General features: G+C 38.0%; 1 protein-coding gene across 1 annotated transcript; it reads right to left on the reverse strand.

The window, feature by feature from the left end:
• Positions 1-3191: 3191 nt before the first annotated feature.
• Positions 3192-16946, reverse strand: tacr3l (tachykinin receptor 3-like). Its single transcript, XM_056247243.1, has 5 exons — positions 16388-16946; positions 13601-13789; positions 12790-12940; positions 6983-7179; positions 3192-3475 (listed from the first exon to the last, which is right to left on the reverse strand). Exons 1-5 carry the CDS (start codon positions 16753-16755, stop codon positions 3193-3195), a joined length of 1188 nt encoding a protein of 395 aa, XP_056103218.1. The 5' UTR covers positions 16756-16946; the 3' UTR covers position 3192.
• Positions 16947-21341: the final 4395 nt, after the last annotated feature.

Consider the following 21341-nt stretch of genomic DNA (forward strand, 5'->3'; position numbering starts at 1 on the left):
AGTTTAGAACGTCATGAGCTATCCAGTCATTATATAGATCAGTGAACGGAACGCATTTTTTATTCCAAATATTCGAAGGCAGACACGTGACTTTAACTTGACTAACACCAAGCTTAGCAATAATTCTAATTGATTGGTCCGTAGATATGGCCTATACAGGGCTCTCAAGTTTTGAAGACAGGCAGGAGTGACCAGGATATAACTATAAAATATGACATGATTTTAAAAGTGACCTATAACATCGACTATGCAATACACATTAATTAATTTAGTGCTAGTAATAGATTATTACCGGTAAGCCTATTTGGAGAGAGAGATGTTTATAATGTGACAATATGTCAGTCATCGTGTGATAACGAAAATATGACTACGCCTATACTTGTTCTGAGCAGATGTTGTCAGTGAACAGGCTGCAAAACTGTTGGCTAAGTTACAGACACTCATGAAAAACTGACGCTAATTATCTGGGAAACATTCTCTAACTGCAGTCAAGTTGTCATTGTCTGTGTCAAACAAGTGAATTTGTTGTAACATTAAAATATGGAGATCATGACTTACTCTTTGCTCAAAGTGATGCTCGGAGCTCCAGTGGTTTCCTCTGTGGGTGAACGAAACTTTCGGAAGATGTTGTAGCAGAATCACTCGAACAATTCCAGGATATGCTTTTTTTTTCATTGGTTGTTGCGTTAAATCGTACCCAGATACAACAATGCTATTTTCTGATTGGCTATTGTGTAGCCCCTTTCTTTTTTTTTTGATTGGCTGATAAGTGGCAGGTTCGACTAAGGCCACATTTACACATAGCCGGGTATTTAGAGAAACTAATATTTCCCTTCCCTTCCCTTCCCTTCGTGTAAACGGGGCATAAGAACTCCAGGGGAGACACGCTTGATGCCGGTTCCATACTGAGAGCGGCGCGGCAAGAGACATTTTTATAAATATATAAATAGTTTTTCCGCGTGAGAAATACCAACATGTGTGGCGGGAGTGCGTGACGAAAGACCAAAATGAGTGACTGTCACGCTCAATGCGTGACACTTAGAGCCCTATGTAGATAACACACCTCTTAATTGTTCATACTGCAAATAAATGTATTTCTACTTAACAAAAATGTTGGCTTAAGCTTCGAATCAGCCGTCATGGTATTTAATTGTTTTAAAGAAAAAATATTGCTTTTCTCACAGAACATGATTCTACCAAAGAATGTTGTCATCGTTTCTGTTGTTCACTTTAATAAATCTTTTGTTGTTCACACTCAACATCTAAACAGTGTGATCACAGTACCAACATTATTCGTGTTTCACATAGGATACAGGCTATCTTTAGTTTAGATCAAATCATTACAACAAAGCATGAGTAAAAGAAGAAAAACAACAACAAAAGAAATCAGCGCATATAAATGTGAAAGCATTTTATATTCATTTTTTATGACTATACTGTGATTTAGTTAGCCTAACAAAAATGTAACTTAGCACATTGCTTACTATACAAATCATTAAACAGTGCATAGTAAATAGCACACTATAGCACACATTATATAGCAAATGTGAACAAGACAAAAATTGTACAACAAAATCTGACATAGTCAAGTTATTGTAGTCTGTTATTTACATTCATTGGACCTTATACACAAAACATGGGCAGAGTTTTGTGCACCAATATGAGAATGGTTTAACGAAATTCACAAATAAAGTCCATTATTTCTGTCACATAATGTTATACACATTATTTAAAGTCATTTCACATATTTTCTGTCATTGCTTCATCATACAACCTGGCTCAAAGTTTGTTGGCTCAGATGTGCTATTAAGTTTTACATTCAGTTGCACTTTTAAAGCCAGTCACTCAGTTCAGACTGAGATACACTTCAATACAGAGGGAGAAGTGTTGGCTATGTTAAGTGTGCACAACAATACAGTTCTATATGCATGTGTTATTAAAGGGATAGTTCGGCCAAAAATGATATTTAAACCATGCATTACTCACCCTCAAGCCGTTCGAGATGCATATGTCAATCTTGTTTCAGACGAACACATTTTCAGTTATTTTAGAAAATGTCTTAGACCCTTCAGTGGATATAATGTGAAGCAATGGGGTCCACCTCCTTTAAGTCCCAAAATGTGCATATATCCGTCACAGAAGTAATCCATCCGGCTCCAGGGGGATAAACGAAGGCCTTATGAGGGTAATCCGTGCGGTTTTGTCGTAAAAATATACATATTTAAAACTTTATAAATGAAAATATCTGACTTCCGGCAACGATCGACGCGCGTTCACGGGTGATGTTTTGCTCTGCTCTCTGCATAGCTCTCTGGCTGCGCGGGCGCGTTCGTTCTACGTCACGACGCTACGTCCTACCTCGTATGCCGACTTCCATCACCCGTGGACGCGCGTCGATCGTTGCCGGAAGTCAGATATTTTCATTTATAAAGTTTTAAATATGTATATTTTTACGACAAAACCGCACGGATTACCCTCATAAGGCCTTCGTTTATCCCCCTGGAGCCGGATGGATTACTTTTGTGAAGGATATATGCACATTTTGGGACTTGAAGGAGGTGGACCCCATTGCTTCACATTATATCCACTGAAGGGTCTAAGACATTTTCTAAAATAACTGAAAATGTGTTCGTCTGAAACAAGATTGACATATGCATCTCGAACGGCTTGAGAGTGAGTAATGCATGGTTTAAATATCATTTTTGGCCGAACTATCCCTTTAAAGGGATAGTTCACCCAAAAAGGAAAATTCTGTCATCATTTACTCACCCTCATGTAGTTCCAAACCCGTTAAGACTTTCGTTCATCTTTCCGAACACAAATGAAGAACTTTTTGATGGAATCTGAGAGATTTCTGTCCCTTCATCGACAGCAATGCAACTACAACTTTGACGCTTCAAAAAAAACGAATACATATGAATTCGAGCAGTTTACTCCAAATTATCTGAAGAGACACAATCGCTTTAGCCTATGATGAACAGACTGAATTGAAGCTTTTTATGTTTGTCGTGTTTTAAATGCGTATCATTGCATAATGCGTACTATGTTCTAAAAATGAGAAGGCAGTATGCAGTATGTACTAGGCAGCATGCACTGAGTAGTAAGCTAAACTACACTGATCATGTTCTGAATTCTCCGCTTGGAGGCAGTATTACTTCAGCACGCTGCAGATGATTAAAAGCATTAGCATCTTCAGCTGAGCTGCTCGCTTGCAAACACTGGCTCTCTGTGAAGGCAGAGTTTAGTAGCTGCTGTGTTTTGGTCTTTGACCTCGACCTGACACTGGGACTTGGTGCTCTTACGGTTGCTGTGGCGGGGGTCATCTCCGTGGACGCTGGTGTCGACCCGGGACAGGGTGCACATGCTGCTCTGGTAACGTGGATGGAGACGGGTGGGACGGAGCTCTAGCTCATCGTAGCTTGATACATGGATGAAGGGACACCATCTGAAGGCCCTTTTGAAGCCGGCTCTGAACCTGGAGGTTTGGAAAAAATGATTTACTCACTGAAATAATTTCCCATTAATAATATTAATATAATTGCTTCAGAATATTTTTTTAGCCTATGAAAAAATATTTATATATATGATAAATAATAAATAAATTATATATATTAAATAAGACCAAGTTACTTGCTAGTTGACAGGAACTTTTTTACATTCAAATAATATATTACAAATATATAATATATTTTAATTAAATATTATTAAATATAATCAAATATAATATATGCACATTATGTGTTATAATATATTAACATTATATATATTAATATATTTACTATTAATATATGTTATTACAAATAAATATCAAATTATTATTATTTCATTATATATATATATACATTTATTTGAATGTAAAATGTTTTAATTGTTTTATTTATTATTATTTTTATATTAAACAAGACCATGTTACTTGCAAGTTGACTATTAAGTTAATTAAGAACTGCATGTTTACATTAAACTGTTTAAGCTAAACTGATACCTTTTATATTCAAAAGAACAACACTGTAAAAAATTATATGATCAATAAGTTATGACAACATACGTTTTTACATAGCTTTAACTCATCAAAATAAGTTAAGCAATTTGCAACTTTTTTTATACAAGTTATACAAGATTCAACTCATTTTTTAAGTCAGTTTAATGTAATATAAGTTGAAATGACTTAAACATCCAAGTTGATTGTTCTAAAAAATAGAAGGCAGCAATTCCTTTTTACAGTGAATACTCATATGGTGCTGGACAATAAAACTGAAACACGGGCCAATATAGTGTTGGAGTTTAGCACGGCCTTGTGGCCAATCTTCACATCGCATCAGTGAGAGCAGAGCGGAAAGGTTGAATTGGCAGAGCAATAGCACAGTTGTACATTAAATATAATGGGAGATATATCAGAGTTCAAAAAAGGGCAAATTTTTGGTGCGCGTCTCGCTGGCTCATTTGTGATCAGGACAGCAAGTCTTTGAGGTGTATCGAGAGCTCAGGTATCCCTAGTAATGTCGGCATCCAACGGGAGTAACTGTCGATGCAAGAGGAAGCTGTCTGAAAGGGGTGTCCAGGTATTAACCCGGATTGCATCCAATAAAAAACATAAAACCCAAACTCACTGCAGAATTAAATGCGATCCTCAACTCTCCTGTTTCCTCCAAACTGTTCGCCCGAGACAATATTCATAGTTAGGCTGCTATAGCCAGAACTTTGTTCACGCGTGTCAATGCCAAATGTCTGTTTTATTTCTCGGATGAATCCACCTTCACTGTCTTTCCCTGCCAAGGACTACCCAACCATTCTGGAGGACCTGATCGTTCAAACATCGTACCCTGAAGGGGGTACAGCATGATCATGCAAATACACACAGCAAGGCTGGTGACAGAATGGTTTGATGAACATGAAAGTGAAGTTGAACATCTCCCATGGCACGCACAGTCACCAGATCGAAATATTATTGAGGTGTTTTGGAGGAGCGAGTCAGGAAACGTTTTCCTCCACCAGCATCACATGGTGACCTGGACACTGTCCTGGCTCAAATCCCTCTGGCCACTGTAATATAGTTGTATCTGTTATTCCTGAAGACGTACTGATGCTGTATTGGCCGCAAAAGGACCATACTAATCCTACACCATACTAATCAATTATTGTGGTCTAAAACCAGGTGTTTAAGTTTCATTGTCCAACCTCGACAGTATACACTGCCGTTCAAAAGTTTAGGATCGGTAAGATTTTTTATGTTTTTAACCCTCTGGGGTCCTTCATTTCAGAGTCACACTCAGGACCTTCGGGTCCAAATGGGCCGGAAGGGTGGGATTAATATTTATTTTTAAAAAATCATCTTTTTTTTTTTTACTTGTTTTTTATAATATTTTTTCTTTTCTTTTTTGGTGTTTTGAGATAATTTCAAAAATAAAAATGATTTATAATTAATATTAATGCAATAATTATGACCCATTTTTTCTCCATTGAACATAATAGAAAATTAGTAATTTTTTTTTTTTTTTTTTTTAAAGCTGTATTTCATTTTAGAGTCAAGCCTAGGCCTCATGAAAGCAATTTTTGAAATGAGATGGATGCCATCTGGTGGACAAACTGAGCATTTTAAAAATTCAAAACCCATTTGTAATCTGAATTTATTAGCGTGTATGTGTATAAAAGTGTGTTTGTGTGTGTGTGTGTGTGGATGTGTCTGTTTTGCACTCTTGATGTTTTATAGATTCACCTTCACTGTTGTGTGCTTTTTTTTCTGGATCATGGCTGATTTGTAGATTGTACGCACAAAAAAACTCTGTATTTTCACATTTTTGCCAATTTCCCATTCATTTCCTATGCGGGTCCATTTGGACCCGAAGGTCCTGAGTGTGACTATTTTTTTTACAACCACTTAGACTATTCAAATCCTGTCCCCAATTTTTTTGGGTGTTCATATACCAAGTACCAACAAAGTCATCAAATTTCGGACCATTCCGATAAAGCTATGATTTAAAAAAAAAAAAAAAAATTAATGCTTCGGGTCCATTTGGGCCGAAGGACCCCAGAGGGTTAAAAGGAGTCTCTTCTGCTCACCAAGGCTGCATTTATTATTACAGTAATATTGTGAAATATTTATACAATTTAAAATAACTGTTTTCTATTTGAATATGTTGTGAAATGTAATTTATTCCTGTGATCAAAGCAGTATTTTCAGCATCATTACTCCAGTCTTCAGTGTCACATGATCCTTCAGAAATCACTCTAATATGATGATTTGATGCTCAAGAAACATTTATGATTATTATCAATGTTGAAAACAGTTTTTTTTAGGATTCATTGATGAATAGAAAGAAATTCAAAAGAACAGCATTTATCTGAGAAAGCTTTTGTAACATTATACACTGCCGTTCAAAAGTTTGGGGTCGGTAAGAATTTTTTTTGGAGAAATATCAAAGAAATCAATACTTTTATTCAGCAAGGATGCATCAAAAGGATCAAAAGTTACAGTAAAGACATTTTATTTACAAAAGAATCTATTTCAAATAAATGAAATAGAACTGTCAATTCTTCAAAGAATCCAGAAGAAACACAATGTTTTCAACATTGATAATTATAATGAATGTTTTTTGAGCATCATATCATCAAAATATATTCAAATACAAAACAATTATTATAAATTGTCATGTGTAACAATTTTCCAGTTTTTTGTTGTTGTATTTTTAATCAAACAAAGCCTTGGTGAGCACAAGAGCCTTCTTTTAAAAACATTAAAAATCGTATTGATCCCAAACTTTTGACCGGCAGTGTATATATATATACACACAGTTCTTAATTAAAAAATATAGTACATAATCATTCTTATATTGAAAATCTATATTTTCAATAAAAATTATGCAACATATATTTATTCGGCAGGTGAGAAGCCTTTGGCCAGAATTCTTTCTAAATTTTCTCCATTGGCAGATGTGACAAAAGTTCATTTTGCACCCTGACTGTGTGTGTGTGTATGTTTCATTACCTGCCATTCAGACAGCAGTAAATAATCGGGTTGTACATGGTGGAGCTCATGGCCAACCACAACACAGACAGATAGACCTGCTGGATGGACTTCCACTTGTTCAGACGCTTGTTTAGGCCCGTCACAATGAAATAGATGTGATAGGGCAACCAGCAGAGGGCAAAGGTCACCACCACCACGATCATCATCTTCACCACCTGAGGAGAGAGCCAATGATCATCTAAAGTCACAGCACGAAGCATATGCAAGCAAAACATGAGTTGTTTTGGCTTCTTGCTGGAACAAAACAGCATCAGGGAAAGTCACGGCTCAGCTCGTAAGAACTCAGTCTGCGACTCAAAGCATCTGCTGCCATCCTTCAGTGAATAAAAACTCCAACCTGGAAACAGATAATGAATGACTATAGGGGAAATATGATTGATAGTGATTTGGCACCACACTGAAAGTCATCAGGCGGGTGCGAGTCAAGTTTCATTTAGAGCCGTCGCAGTTTTTAATCACGAAAGAGCAGGAGGAAATTTAGTAGGAAAAGCAGTACATAATGTAAATGCCAGCAAAGTGCAATTTTGTGTTTTGATTGGCAAAAACAGTAATATTGTGAAAAACTATTACTATTTAAATCAACTGTTTTCTATTTGAATATGTTTTAAGATGTAATTTGTTCCTGTGGTCAAAGCTGAATTTTCAGCATCATTACTCCAGTCTTCAGCGTCACATGATCCTTCAGAAATAATTTTAATATGCTGGTTTGATGCTCAAGAAACATTTATGATTATCATCAATGTTGAAAACAGTTGTGCTGCTTAATTTTTTGTGGAAACCGTGACACTTTTTTTCAGGATTATTCGATGAATGGAAAGTTCAAAAGAGCGGCATTTATTTGAAACCGAATTCTATTGTAACATTATAAATGTCTTTACTTTGACTTTTGTTAAAGGTGGAGTACCGTAAAACTTCAAATAGTAGCCCGGGCTTTTATTTTCCCAAATCGTCGAACTGCACCGGCTTGTATTTGAGACAGGCGTCTATATGAGACAGGCCTTTATAATTTAGTGTTGAGATGTTGTTCATTGAGTGTAGAGGCCTAGAGTCTCTAATCTCTAAAAATCCCCAAATGCTCCACGTGAAACTTCCGACCTTTTACTATCGCGTCAACTGATTTTGATTAATATGCGCGAGGGATAGAGACCAAGACAGCGCTCGTGTTGTTTGAAGACGTGAGAGTGCGCGCGCGCGGCCGGAGCGCTCTCTCTGCTCGTAACCTGCTCGTAACCGTCTCAGAGCTGCCAACTTTTGAGTTGAGGGGGGGGGGGGGTGAATGGAGATGGCATTGTCCAACGGGGGAGCGTCTCTGCACACGCAAGGTTGCGCGCGCTACGCGGTTTGAAGCACAATCTCTGTCTCGCGTGCGCGCTCGCTCTAGATTACGGGAGATTTTAACTATTTTGCGGTATAATTAGTCGATCACGAGTGGCTCAACAGGTAGATCTATAGATAAACTCATCTTTCAGGCATTTGACCGACCGGGTTGACACTTCAGCGTGAGAAATCGGGAGTGTGGCGTGTGAGCGTGTGAAACCAATCAAATGCGTGTGTCTCACGGCCAATGCGTGAGAGTTGGCAGCCCTGCCGTCTATGCTCGTCAAGCCCCGTTCACACTACACGCGACTTTGTCGCTGCAAGTCGCCAGGCGCTGGCGATGAGGTCGCTAGTGGGCGTTCCCACTACTGGTTGACTAGTATGACATCCAAAAGACAGCGAATCAGCTTTCTTGCCATCCATCACTGCAGGCCCAGGGGCTGAGGAGAAGGATCACGTGCGCTCCACTCCTATTGGTTGTCGCTCGCGAAAATCGCTCTTCATTTGCATAAAGTTAAAAATTTCTCAACTTTGTCACGTCGCTAGACACGCCCCATCTAGTCGCCAACGGTCGCTGTCGCGCGTGTCGCGTGGTGTCGCGTGTCTCACCATTGAAATGAATGGTATCGCGTCGCTTGGTCGCGTGTAGTGTGAACGGGCCTTAACGCGCCCTGTCAAGCGCACCAGTCATTCTATTCTACATCACAAAAAGGCTTTGGCGGGACAAACATTTGCGTTGGCAGCCGCCAAAAAGCGGACGATCTGACAGTTTTAGAAGATTAAATTCAACCCGAAACTAAAAAACAGACTATTTGAGACCGGCCTTTACTTACCCAAACCTGCAGCCACACCAGGCGTGTAAAAGAGACAGGCGTCTATTTGGGACTCGGCTATTATTTGAAGTTTTACGGTATGTGGTTTTCTTTTTTGACCATTTTTTCCAAAATCACTTGAAATCCTATTCCTAACCCACTTACAGCCACTGAGTTGGAAGCACTGAAATGAAAATGAAGCAATTTAATCATCTGTGGAACGGGCAGGACTCGAAAAACTCCAGCCAATCATTTCCAAGACCACCTAGAATCATTGGACAGAAAATGTGTCAATCAAACGGTCGTACCATACCCCCCTCCCCCTCCCCCTCGTGCGCGTGTCCCCTTCCTGCGCATACTCAAAGCTCGTGACCCAGTCACAGTAAGTGCAAGTCGCCCGGGTACAGAGAGAGAGAGAGAGTAAGTGCATTCCCGCGCATCTAATGATTGCGCGTCCATGTTCTTCGAATGGGTGGAGTCAGGGCCAGTGTTGGAGGAAAGAAGGTAGGACCTTTTGAGTTGTGTATTTTCTCATGGACCCCAAACTTTTGAATGGTAATATCAGAATAAACCATATCTAATTGAATTAAAGATTTGATGGCTTTTTCAGTGGCACTATAATCAGAGGAATCGCAGTACTAGCCAATCAAATTAGACATTTTTAGAGTCCTTCAGGATTTATGTGTAATACGCATTAGATGGTCAGTCTGAGGCTGAGACTAAACAACATAACGGAGGACAACGATCTCAGGCTTTCGGCTGAAGGCTTGGACTGCATCAAACACTCGCCCTTGCCTGCAATTCACGTCTTTCCCCTTTGTTTTTTTTAAAACCAAACACTTTGCACGTCCACCGAATAAGGCACCTCCATCATTAATGGTAAAATCTTCCAGTCATCGCTTTCGAAAACAACATACAAACATCCTTCATTCTCAAAGTTCCTCCGCTCACGACAAACTTTGAAAAGCCACTCGTCTCATTAATTTGTGCATAATTTGACACAAACCTGTTGGAAAAGACAAAGAAACGCCGTCCGTCATCAATCAATGAACACGTTCATTTGCACCTTGTCTGTAAAAAGGCGACAAGAGTCTTGTACCCTGAAAAGACCCCACTGTAGTTTAATGAGTAATGGGACGCAGTGGAGCCTTACAAATCATCTCTGACTGACAGTTACACAAAGCAGAGAAAGGTTAGGTATGACGTAAACCGACCAGCAGACACGACGGCAGAAGTGTCAGAGAACGTGTCCTTTTTATGCCAGTTTGACACAAGTTTTTTAAGGTTTCAAAGGAAGTGAATAAGTGATCAGTGTGAAAGCAAAATGTCTTTCAGGAGAGCAGGTGAACATGACCTGTCAGGAGGCTTTACAGTTTCTACTTATTGTGAATCATGCTGATTTTCTCACAATTCATGACATCCGGCGAAATGGAAAACTAAAAATACAGAGTACCCTGGATTAGATCTAGCTTTCGTAAAAAACTGATGCATTTATCATAAGTGCAAATTTGTTACATGTGAGTCGCATCTTCTGTTGATTATGTTCTTTATATAGAAAATTCTGTCTTCATCTTCAGGTCACTTGAATTGTTTTCCCCATTTGTAACCACTTTCTGAGGTTTAGCTTGGTTAATCAAAAACAATTATGAAAAAAAAAATGGTTACACTTTATTGTGAGGTAATGAATGCCTTCTGAAGCGAAACGATGGGTTTTTGTGTGAAAAAATATCCATATTTGAAACTTTATGAACTACAAGCACTGGCTTCCGGCAATGGCCGTACATGCGTTCACAAGAGATTTCCAGGGTGTTTCGAGTGGTTGTACATTGATAGTATCTAATGTGTTTTGGGTGGTTTCTATAGTGTTTTGCTTGGGCATTACTAAACAAAAACTGTCCATTTCCTTTTATGGAAGAAAAATAGAAATTGGTCATAATCTGAGCAAATTTTAACCTTTTTTTTTTCCCCATCAAGAGTCTGAGAAACAGTTCACACACCCCGTGAAACCTACTGGGATCCTTTCCATGACATTGCAGCCAATCAGAGCGTTCTTCACAGGAATGAATGGGGTTTGGGAAGCGATTGTGAGTAAAGGTGAGTAAACAAGTGCTTTAATCCAGCATAATCCTATGGTTATATTTGAAATGTTTCCGTAATCTCTGCATCAAAAACAAGAGTACTGGATTACATAGAATGATCACAGTCATTAATATGAACCATTTGTGCACAATAAGAGATGAATTGTCCTAGAATCATCCCTGAGAGAGACCTGTGTGCAAGTGTGTGTCTGAACGCGCCGGCTCACAAAAAGCTCAGAGCTGACCGGAGAGATAAACCAGACATGACCTTAATCTGTCGAAAAATCTCAAATGGATATAACAATACAGTGAGATACCCTCAGTACAGGTAACAATAAATACATAGATTAATTTCTATGACTTACAAATGCATGGGTTCATTTCCTAAACACTGTCCTTTAGTCACCTCATTCTGACAATCCTACCGAGGACAGAGAGATTATATGAGAGAGAAATCATTCGGTTCATAAACTTTCTCTCCGATATCACGAATACTTTCACTTTGAAAGATTTTAAATCTGTTAAATTCACGGTAAAAAACCGACAGCTGTGGTTGCCAGAAATTTACCGTAAACAATACGGTAGCAAAAATACGAAAGCAAAGCAACATTTTAGGTGTTTTAGATTCATTATCTGATGTAATGTTCATTTACCAACCTTTTGAAGTACTAATATCTGTTTTGTACCAATGTAATACACTGACAACCACCAATAGGTCGTGATGAGAGTCACATGATGAATCAAAGCTAATTACAAGCAGCTTTTCCGCAAACTGAGAGAGATAATAAAAATATATCAAAGCTGCACAGTGTAATTCACACAAACACTAAACACCATCATGGTAACACACGGAAATTTTAAAAATGCAATAAATATTAACTTAACATTATATGTAACATAGAACCCTACTGTACATTGCTGATCAGACATAAATAAGAAAAACTATGAAGAAACAGTTATTTCAACAAAAATACATCAAATGAGAAGTGTCACGCAGGGAATTGTGGGAATGTTAATTTATGGTTTTCACTGTAAATCATACGATGACTTGTTCTTTTTCACTCCCAAAAACGGTATTTTGCTGTAAAATTGCATTAAATGTACGGTTAAGATCTATCACTGTTTACTGTATGTAGTACGGGAACTTTCTGTAAACCAATTAACAGTTTTTCACCGTAGCATTTTTACCGCAACGTCTTTTACCATTAAAATCACGATCATTTTTTACAGTGTAAGTAACTTTGCAACTAACTGTCTTTAGAGTATAAGTAGACTGTAGTAGACTGGTCCGGGTTAGTAGAATAAATTGACATGTAGTTGCAAAGTTACTTATAGTCAGTAGAATGTCTGTTGGGTGAGCATCAAAATAAAGTGTTAGCAGATATTAAGTCTACGAACACTTTGATGGCATTCTTCAAAATAGGTTTATTTTTTATGTTCTGCAGAAGAAAGAAAGTAATAAAGGCTTGGACAGGCATGATGGAATAAGTAAATGAGGAACTATACAGTTTTGATCTTCTACCACAATGCATGCAGTTCCAAACTCAGACCTTCTTACCTTCCTTTTAGCACGCAGTTGTCCAACATAATTGTCAGATGAATCTCCAGGAATCTCTCCTCCCCAAAGTGTCACCCCGACTATAGTGTAGGTGATACCCATCACCACTAGGGGCAGCATGTACACCAGCACCGTTACTATGATATGATACCTGGTGAGAGGAGAGGAAGCCGTTGTGAAAAACAAGTGGCTTTTATGGAGCTCGCCAAATGATAAAACCAAGTACCTGATGCCCAGGGTTGGATATTTACACAATAAATTTAGATTCAGAGTTGGAATGACTGTTTGCGCCTCTCACACACCATTTAGCCACTGGTAAACAGGTAATGCGTTTGGTTTTCAGTGTTTCTCGCCTCACTGCCAGATGGCACTTAGTGTAAAGATAGCAGGAAATGTAAAGCCAGAAAGAGCATTACCAATATTTGAGGAGTGAAAGCAGAGCCTGAGAAGTGCAGGCTGTACAGAAATTACAATCAAGCAGAAAAAAAGCCAATCACACTCTAAACAATGCTGGGTTGTTTGAACCCAAATTTGGGTAAAATATGGACAAACCCAAATGTTGGGTTAAAAATGTAATTTCAAATTTTAACCCAACTTCAACTTTCACTTTCAACTGTAATTTTTTTAATTACATTTTTAACCCAACATTTGGGTTTGTCCATATTTGACCCATATTTGGGTTGAAACAACCCAGCATTTTTTAGAGTGCAGGCATTGCCAAAATATCATCTTGCGGTCGAGAATCCTGAGTGAAATCAACCTTATTAGTGACTGATTTGGAACTTTTGTTTGGAACAAATAAATCTCTTACATGAACGAATCCTCAGCGGGTCTCGGCCAGGCAACGTAGCAGACGGTTCTGCGAGGCATAGTCCTCGTGGTGGAGTAGAAACACAGCGGGAAAGCCAAAATCACCGCCAGGGTCCAAATACAGAGAATCACCACTTTAGTGGCGGTAGCCGACAGACGAGGCTTCAGAGGGTGAATTATGGCCATGTACCTGCACAGAGAAAAACATAGTTTTTTTCATGCATTGGTCTATTTTATTGCACGTTTTTTGCATCATTTCAATCACAAAACATTTCCCAAAATGAGTTTTTTCTTCAGTCAGAAATCTCCACTTGAGCAGCAGATTTATTCCTATCTATATTCCGAAGGTTTTTACGGGAGGGGTTTGTTCATATATCATTTGCCTGATTTATATAGCATTTTATTCCTAAAAACATGGTGATTTTTTTTTCTGATTGTTGTGAAAATGATGTGATCTAGGACCTTTGTACAGTGCGTGCCATTATAAAGACTGTACGTCTATCCCTCACAGCCTCGTTTTCATCTGTGTTAAATTCAAGATGGCGTCTAACCTTAGTAATGAAAAGAGATATGCAAATATGTAATATGTCAAAACAAAGTGACAAGAATTTAACCAAGATTTATGTCCTGGAAATTTGCGCAAATGAGTGCATGTTTACTTAGATAATCCATCATTTGCATTTCGAAACATAAGATTTGAGGAAAACTTGTAATATAATTGTTGCTATTCTTAGGCAATCAACTGGGAAATTATGGTGATATCTGTTAAATCAGTAAAATATTTTTTACCCTATTCACCTGTGGTTTCTTGCCTTAAAGTCACCATGAAATAAAAATGAACAATTCTTATTTTTTATGGAATATTGCCGTATTTTTTTTCAATGATCTATCTGTGCAAATCATTGTTTTTTTTTTTATTCATGTGCCTCATAATTTGTAATAAAAGTAACTTCCCCTCCCTCTTGCAGCTCTTCTCTTCTCTGATGACACGTTTACTGGCGCGAGGGCGGGGCAACCTGTCACTCAAATGAGATCCACCAATAGCAAACCACAACCATCCAATCAATTCCCAATGGACAAAATCATCTCCCACCCTAGATTTTTTTTTCAAGAATCCGTTTCACTCGGATATAGGTCACAAAAAGTTAAGAAAGGTCTAGTGCAACTTCCATTTCATCCTGACTTTAAACTTAAAATAGACAAAAAAAAAAAAATAACGCATAATAAGCCTGCTTCATGCTGTTTGACTTCATCGTAATGAACTCTGGAGTAAATTAGAGCATTCTCTCTAATGAAAAAGCACTTCCACTATGAGCAAATATTTTGAAAAGATAATGGAATATACATAAATTAGGTGGCATTCCCAATAATTAATATAGTCTTGTATGTTGATGACATTTAGGGGTAATTCATATTGAAAAATGAAATGCATTATTAAAAACTATTTTAATTCCACCCTATCTAAAGGATAACCTTTTGATAATAGGAACGAAAAAGCGAGCAGGCATATGGACATGAACACTCGCGCATGATGAAAGATTACATAGAGTTAGGATGAACTGATGTTCTCTGGCTCACACAGCCACAGACAGAGCTTGTAAGCTTTTAATGAAGGAAAAGCCCCCCAATGCTCTGTGTAATGCAGATCAGTATCAAAGATCTCATCTCATCTCATTAGATGCATTCATGACTAACTGGATGCTATGAATGCTGATTGCACAAGGTTACATTATTGTATCAGCTGAGCTCTGCATAATTCTGTAAATGAACAGGTGGAAGAGGAAGGAAGAGGAAGAAAGAAGCCTGCGCTGGTGGTCCTTAAAAGCCTGTTCCTCTCTTTGTGCTGTTCTCACATACCTTCTTCCCATGACTTTTCTATTCTTTAATGATTACTTGATACTAATTCCTTTAAAGAAAATACTTACAAAAAGCAGGGTGATGTCAGGTGAAATGCATGGGCCAGATAGGTTGAGCTATCATAGTTCTAGTTCTAAAGATTAAATATCCAATCATTGTATACTTGCCAAAATAGCACTTGACATGTAACGGATTTGATTGCAATTTTGTAAACCATTTTGCAGAGGCTGGTTTATACCTTTTTTATATTCATACAAAATACCAAACATCAAAAAAAAAAAAGGCCTCATAAACGATTATTTCTATAATAAATAATGCTGAGATTTGCAAAATAACTGTATCTAATAAAAAGCTCACTTTATTACTTCCGATTTATTACTTCCGATTTTTGTTACAATCATAAAATCATCTCAATTTCTCTCCCAGACGCATTTTAACACTTTTATTGTAATTCCATTTTATAAATTAAATTAGAGGTTTTGTACAGATTGACTGGACCTGAATTCAATAGTTTTCAAATAATTTTTTATTCATATTTTCAACAGAATGCTGGAAGAGACCTGAATAAACATAAAGAGCAGTCTGGAAAATGTGCATGAAGAACCTTTCCATTCCACAAAAGATTCATAGTGGAAAAACATGTTCTTTAGAATATTGAAATGTTCTGGAAAAAAAAAAGGTTCTTTTAAGAACTGTTCACTGAAATGTTCTTTAGGGAACCAAAAATGGTTCTTCTACGTGGAAAACCCCACTTTTGGAACTGTAGACAATTTACAAAGACATTTCTATTAAATTTTAAAGATTCTATAATTTCCGTGTCTTCTGGAAATCACAATTTCCATGAAAACCCTGAATCAATTACATCAGCTTAATGTTTGTGTGAACGATGAACCCTGATCAGAATGTTATATTTGATCATAAACAGTATTACCTGTCGACTGCAATCGCTGTCATGGAGTAAATGCTGGCAAACACGGCGGTCACGGGAAAGAAGTTGTGGAACTTGCAGTACACCTCTCCAAAGTACCACTCTCCGTGCGTGGCGTAAATGAAGTTGATGAGGGTGTTGAAGGCGGCCATCGAGGCGTCGGAGAACGCCAGGTTGAGCAAGAAATAGTTGGTAACGGTGCGCATCCGTTTATGGGCCAGAATGATCCATATAACGATGATGTTCCCGAACACGGCGACCGCGAGCACGGAGCTGTACGCGACCGACCAGACCGCGACACGCCACGCCGGCTGCACGAACTGATTCGTGAAATTACGCGTTACGTTTGAGCCACTCTGAAGAGCAGCCATGATCAACTTAATGCGATATCCTTCTTAAACAGTTAGACTTTTGTCTGAGATTATATTTAATCCTCTATGGAATCAAGAATAGGTCTGGCGCGTCCTCGTGCTCTCCATCCAAAGTGTCCAAAATAGCGGTGACGCGCATATGACAGACGTCTGGAGATGCTGCTGCTCCTGCCACATGTTGCTGCTCAAGTGAACATGCAAAAGTGGGATAGTTTTAGTAGATTTGGAACTGATAAATGCTTTTTATAGCCTCAGCCTGTGAGGTTTGTGATGCAACAGCTCTCCAAAATGGATCAAAAATATTTTAAATATGACTTCTGAACAAAATGAGGCATTGCATTTCACCTCAGCAGCGAATCTACATAAGATATACATTTATATGTGTTTACTACAGTTTAAGTAAAACAAAATTTGAAAGCTGCTTTCTTTATATAAGGTAGATATCATTAAAACAAAGCTCTAAGGACCACAAATGACCAGCTTGGTCCAACTAAACCATGTAAAACCAGCTGCCATTAGAAAGGTTACATGTAAGTACAAAAAAAAGAGCTAGTTTTTATATACAGTATACAAGTAAAATATATACAGTTTTTTTGGTGGAAATATGGTTACCATAAAGACAAGTTCCAGACAATCTCTTTTGAAGCGTCAAAGTGGTCGTTCCATTGCTGTCAATGGAGGGACAGAAGAAATCTCTCAGATTTGATAAAAAAGATCTTCATTTGTGTTCTGAAGATGCACAGAAATCTCACGGGTTTGGAACAACATGAGGGAGAGTAATTAATGACAGAATTTTTCTTTTTGGGTGAACTATCCCTTTGATGGAGAAAAACTCTTACTCAGCTGGAGGAGCCTGTCCTCCTCATTACAATACAGATATGCCAAATATTATCTTACATATTGTCTTATACTAGCCAAGCATTCATTGAAGACATTATTAAAATGTTATTGAGCCAATGTTTAATTTGTAAAGATAATGATTAAATAGTATGGATAATGACTGATTTATAGTCTTTTGATGTTCATCTTAAGCTGACGGAAAGGATGAAGGAAGTAAGTGAAGCGTGTGTTGGTGTCTAGCTGGTATAAACCGTAATTGGCAGTGGAGTTGCTCTGTAACGCCTCCCTATATTAATTCAGTCTTTGAAGCATATCCTAAAAATGGCAGGCAGTGAAGATTCAGTAGTTTTGAACTTTTTTAAAAAGTCTTCTCAAATGAGCAATATTCACTGTCCACGAATTAGTTGTCACAACATTCCATAACATTATCCACATCTTTGTCTCTGAGCAGACAGATGACGCAAAATATCTTAGTGTGATGCAAATTTAAATTCAGTGTGAGAAGAACATCTTGCGCAGCAAGGCGACATTTTAATATCATTGTCAAACTCTTTGGTTGTCAAAAAGAGAGAAAAATATTCTGCCATTATTTATGAATCTTCATGCAACTCTTTTCCATCCAAGAACAGGTCTGTCAAGATATAAAATAATAATAAAAAACACCATAAAAGAAACAGTAATAGTCATACAATAGCTTTGTGCAAGGAACAGATTAATATGAAGAGGAGGAGAGGAATATTATGTGAATAAAGATTCATTTTCTTTTGAGATATGTGTATGATATGGAGCTCTTTTATGATGATTTTTTTGTGTCTGTTCTGGAGTTTGACGGACATGAACTTCATCCTTTGTTATAAGCGTATACTCTCACTGTTTCCCATACAGTAGGTGCGCATGGATGTTTGTGCACGTGTGTTTACAATCATTTGTCTGTGTGTGTTCTAACCATAGAAAGGCCATGTTGTGCATCCCGCCACACACCCAGGGTTCAGGTGGTTTTGTACCTTTCATCTTCGACCATTTCATTAATCCTTTGAGGCTTCCGCAGGTGTTTGAGCTCTCCGGGAAGAAGCTGCCCTTTTATGCAGATCTGGCAACCTCCACTGACGCCTGTCGGAGGAGTCCAGCTTTCACACTCTCTGTCAGTGCCTGGGGAGAAGCTTTTCCAATTAAAAGGGATTAAACTCTGATTGAAGCACACTTAATGAATCAGATCAACAGTTGCTTCCTCTACTTCACAAGGGGGAATAATGACTAATGGCACAATGCAAGTGTGTGGCTGTGCGTTAGGGCGAGAATCCTATCAAACGGGGGAATCCTATCAAATTGCGAAGGCTGAAATTTAATTAAATAGATGTATGTGCGGCATGTTTCGGAGTGAAGAGTGGCACTGCGTTCCACACCAGCAGCACACAATCTGTTGTTTCAGTGTCTCGGTTCGCAGAAAATGCTGCTCCACATGAACTCATCTTGAGTTTGTGTCACTTACAATGTGCATTTGGGAACGCAATATGCGCCAACCATCTTTCCAAACATTTAATGAAAAGCACTAATAAACCTGCTGTTGTCCACAAAAGAGAAGCTGCCAAAATAAAAGCTTTTTAAGATGAAGAAATGTGGACAGCCACATTTATTAGTTAGTACTATAGTAGATTTTCCCCCCAAAAAGTAAGATTGAAAGTATGATAATTGTGCTCATTAAAATAGCACAATTATGAGCATCCAATTAAACTCTATAGGCTACTGTATTTTAGTGCAAATTCATTTGCCGCTTGGTGGCAACTGATACCAACATGGACAAGTTGCGCGACATCCCTTCCTACTCAAAAACCATGAATTTGAATTGCAATGTAAAAGGAAACATCTTAATTTCACTTCTGCCATAAGCTATGATCCTGCAGTGAGACCTCCTGAGGAAAACAAAGGTTGCTGCTGGAAGAGGTGTTGCTGAGGCATGCATCAGTTTTAACGAATCAATAGCTATAGTGAACGAGAAATTATAGGCTACTATTAAAATGCACTGTCCTTCCCTAAACTGACTCTGTGTGGTCATTAAAAATTCTTGGGTGTTGCAAATTCGGCTTCTTTAAATCATGGTGTCCAAATCAGCCCCATGTTCACTGCACTAATAGTGGTTTGAAGGGCGTACTGCTGGACACGGGTCATGATTAAACAGATTTCCAAACACACTGTAAAGCCATTTGAGTGCAAATTAAATGAAAGGAATTGTTACTATCGATTTAATAGAAATCAATGTTAATCCCATCTTCTTATTACATTTTTTATAATGTATTGGTCGCCACTTTGTCTGACATTCAATCTGGTTTCTGAAGGAAATTTTCATTTGAGATCCACAGGTTGGAAACATACAATGACAGAGAATGAATAGAGAAAATTGCCACATGGTGCTCAGTGAAAAGCTTCAAAAGGGCTGTGTTTAATGAGATGAATCCTGAGTGTGTCTGGACTGAAACTCCACAACATGTCACCAGTACCGTCTCTGTCTTCACAGCACTCTTTTTTTGAAGCTCTCAGCATGGGTTCACATGTTTCAAACTCTTCAGAACTGAGATTGCTTCTACCACTGATTGCATCCATTTGTGCACACAGCTAGTTTAAAGATCTCAGGCTTCAACAAGAGAACAACCAAACCCCAAAGGACTACCTGATTTCATTCAAGCACTCTGCAATCTCACATCTTTAATTGCTGGGGTATTTTTAAATCGACTGTATAGGTCACGTAAATGACCCCTTTCGATCATATTGACTGAGTGTAGTGGCCAGTTTGAGTGGCACTGCTGCTGAGAGTGAAGGAGAAAAAGGTTGGAAAAACCTGAAGCTCCTGCGCTTTCATGCATAATTGAGACAAGCTGGGAGCCATATGGGAGATGATAGGGTGGGATGGGGAATCATTATATAAACAGAGTTGTGCATGAATCTATTGGCAATACGAGTCGAAAAGTACACACTTTGATTGCTATGTGAGTGTGAATTAGGACAAAATTCATAATTCATAAAGCATACTCATACCTATAAGCATACCTATAAAGCATAATCATGTAAAAGAATTCAGATTATCATTACTTCATGAGTTCACCTGCCCATCCAGTCATAAAAGTTGGTAAACGAACTTGGCTTGAGCTCCAAACTAAACCCCCCTATAACATTACTACGTAGATGAAGACTGAGAGAAATAGAGGAGAGGATGCCGGAAGAATGTTGCGCAATGACTGTTACTTTTACTTTATAATGATTATTGACAGTACTTAACATAATAGATCTTCATATAATATAATGCACTTTCCAGAAGAGGGCAGCAGAGTATTCAAGCTGAAATAAACATTGTGTCGCAGTGTATCCTGAAGAAAGTTTAACCCAATATAAAAATCCGGCTATTATTTACTCAACATCGTCTCATTTCAAGCCCTGTTCTTTTTTTGCTGTGGAACAATCTTAATGTACTTCTCTTCTACAAAACAATGCATGCGTGTAAAAAAAAAAGAGAGAGAATGTTATGCATTACTATATTTTGGCACACATTTATCTGTGACTTGACAATATGGCTAAGACAAGGCATTTCATACACAATAGTAATTCAAAGTGGTTTACATAGAAGGAATTAAAATAATCAAAAGAAATAAAAATAACAATCAAAAATAAATTAAAAGTTTAGAATAAAAAGGAGGATACAAAAATAAAATGCAGTGCCATCATTCAGACCCTAGCACAGTACTCATTCAGTAAAT

This window comes from Rhinichthys klamathensis, unplaced genomic scaffold (assembly GCF_029890125.1).
Source record: "Rhinichthys klamathensis goyatoka isolate OS25496 unplaced genomic scaffold, OSU_Roscu_1.1 h1tg000044l_1, whole genome shotgun sequence".
Taxonomy (NCBI): domain Eukaryota; kingdom Metazoa; phylum Chordata; class Actinopteri; order Cypriniformes; family Leuciscidae; genus Rhinichthys; species Rhinichthys klamathensis.

Bases quoted from the DNA above. Each gene is read 5' to 3' on its own strand.
- tacr3l (XM_056247243.1), bottom strand. From the start codon at position 16,755: ATGGCTGCTCTTCAGAGTGGCTCAAACGTAACGCGTAATTTCACGAAT. The intron at 13,790-16,387 runs GTAATACTGTTT...TTCTCTGTGCAG, and splicing joins ACAGCGATTGCAGTCGACAG to GTACATGGCCATAATTCACC. The intron at 7,180-12,789 runs GTAAGAAGGTCT...CTCTCTCCTCAG, and splicing joins AACTGCGTGCTAAAAGGAAG to GTGGTGAAGATGATGATCGT.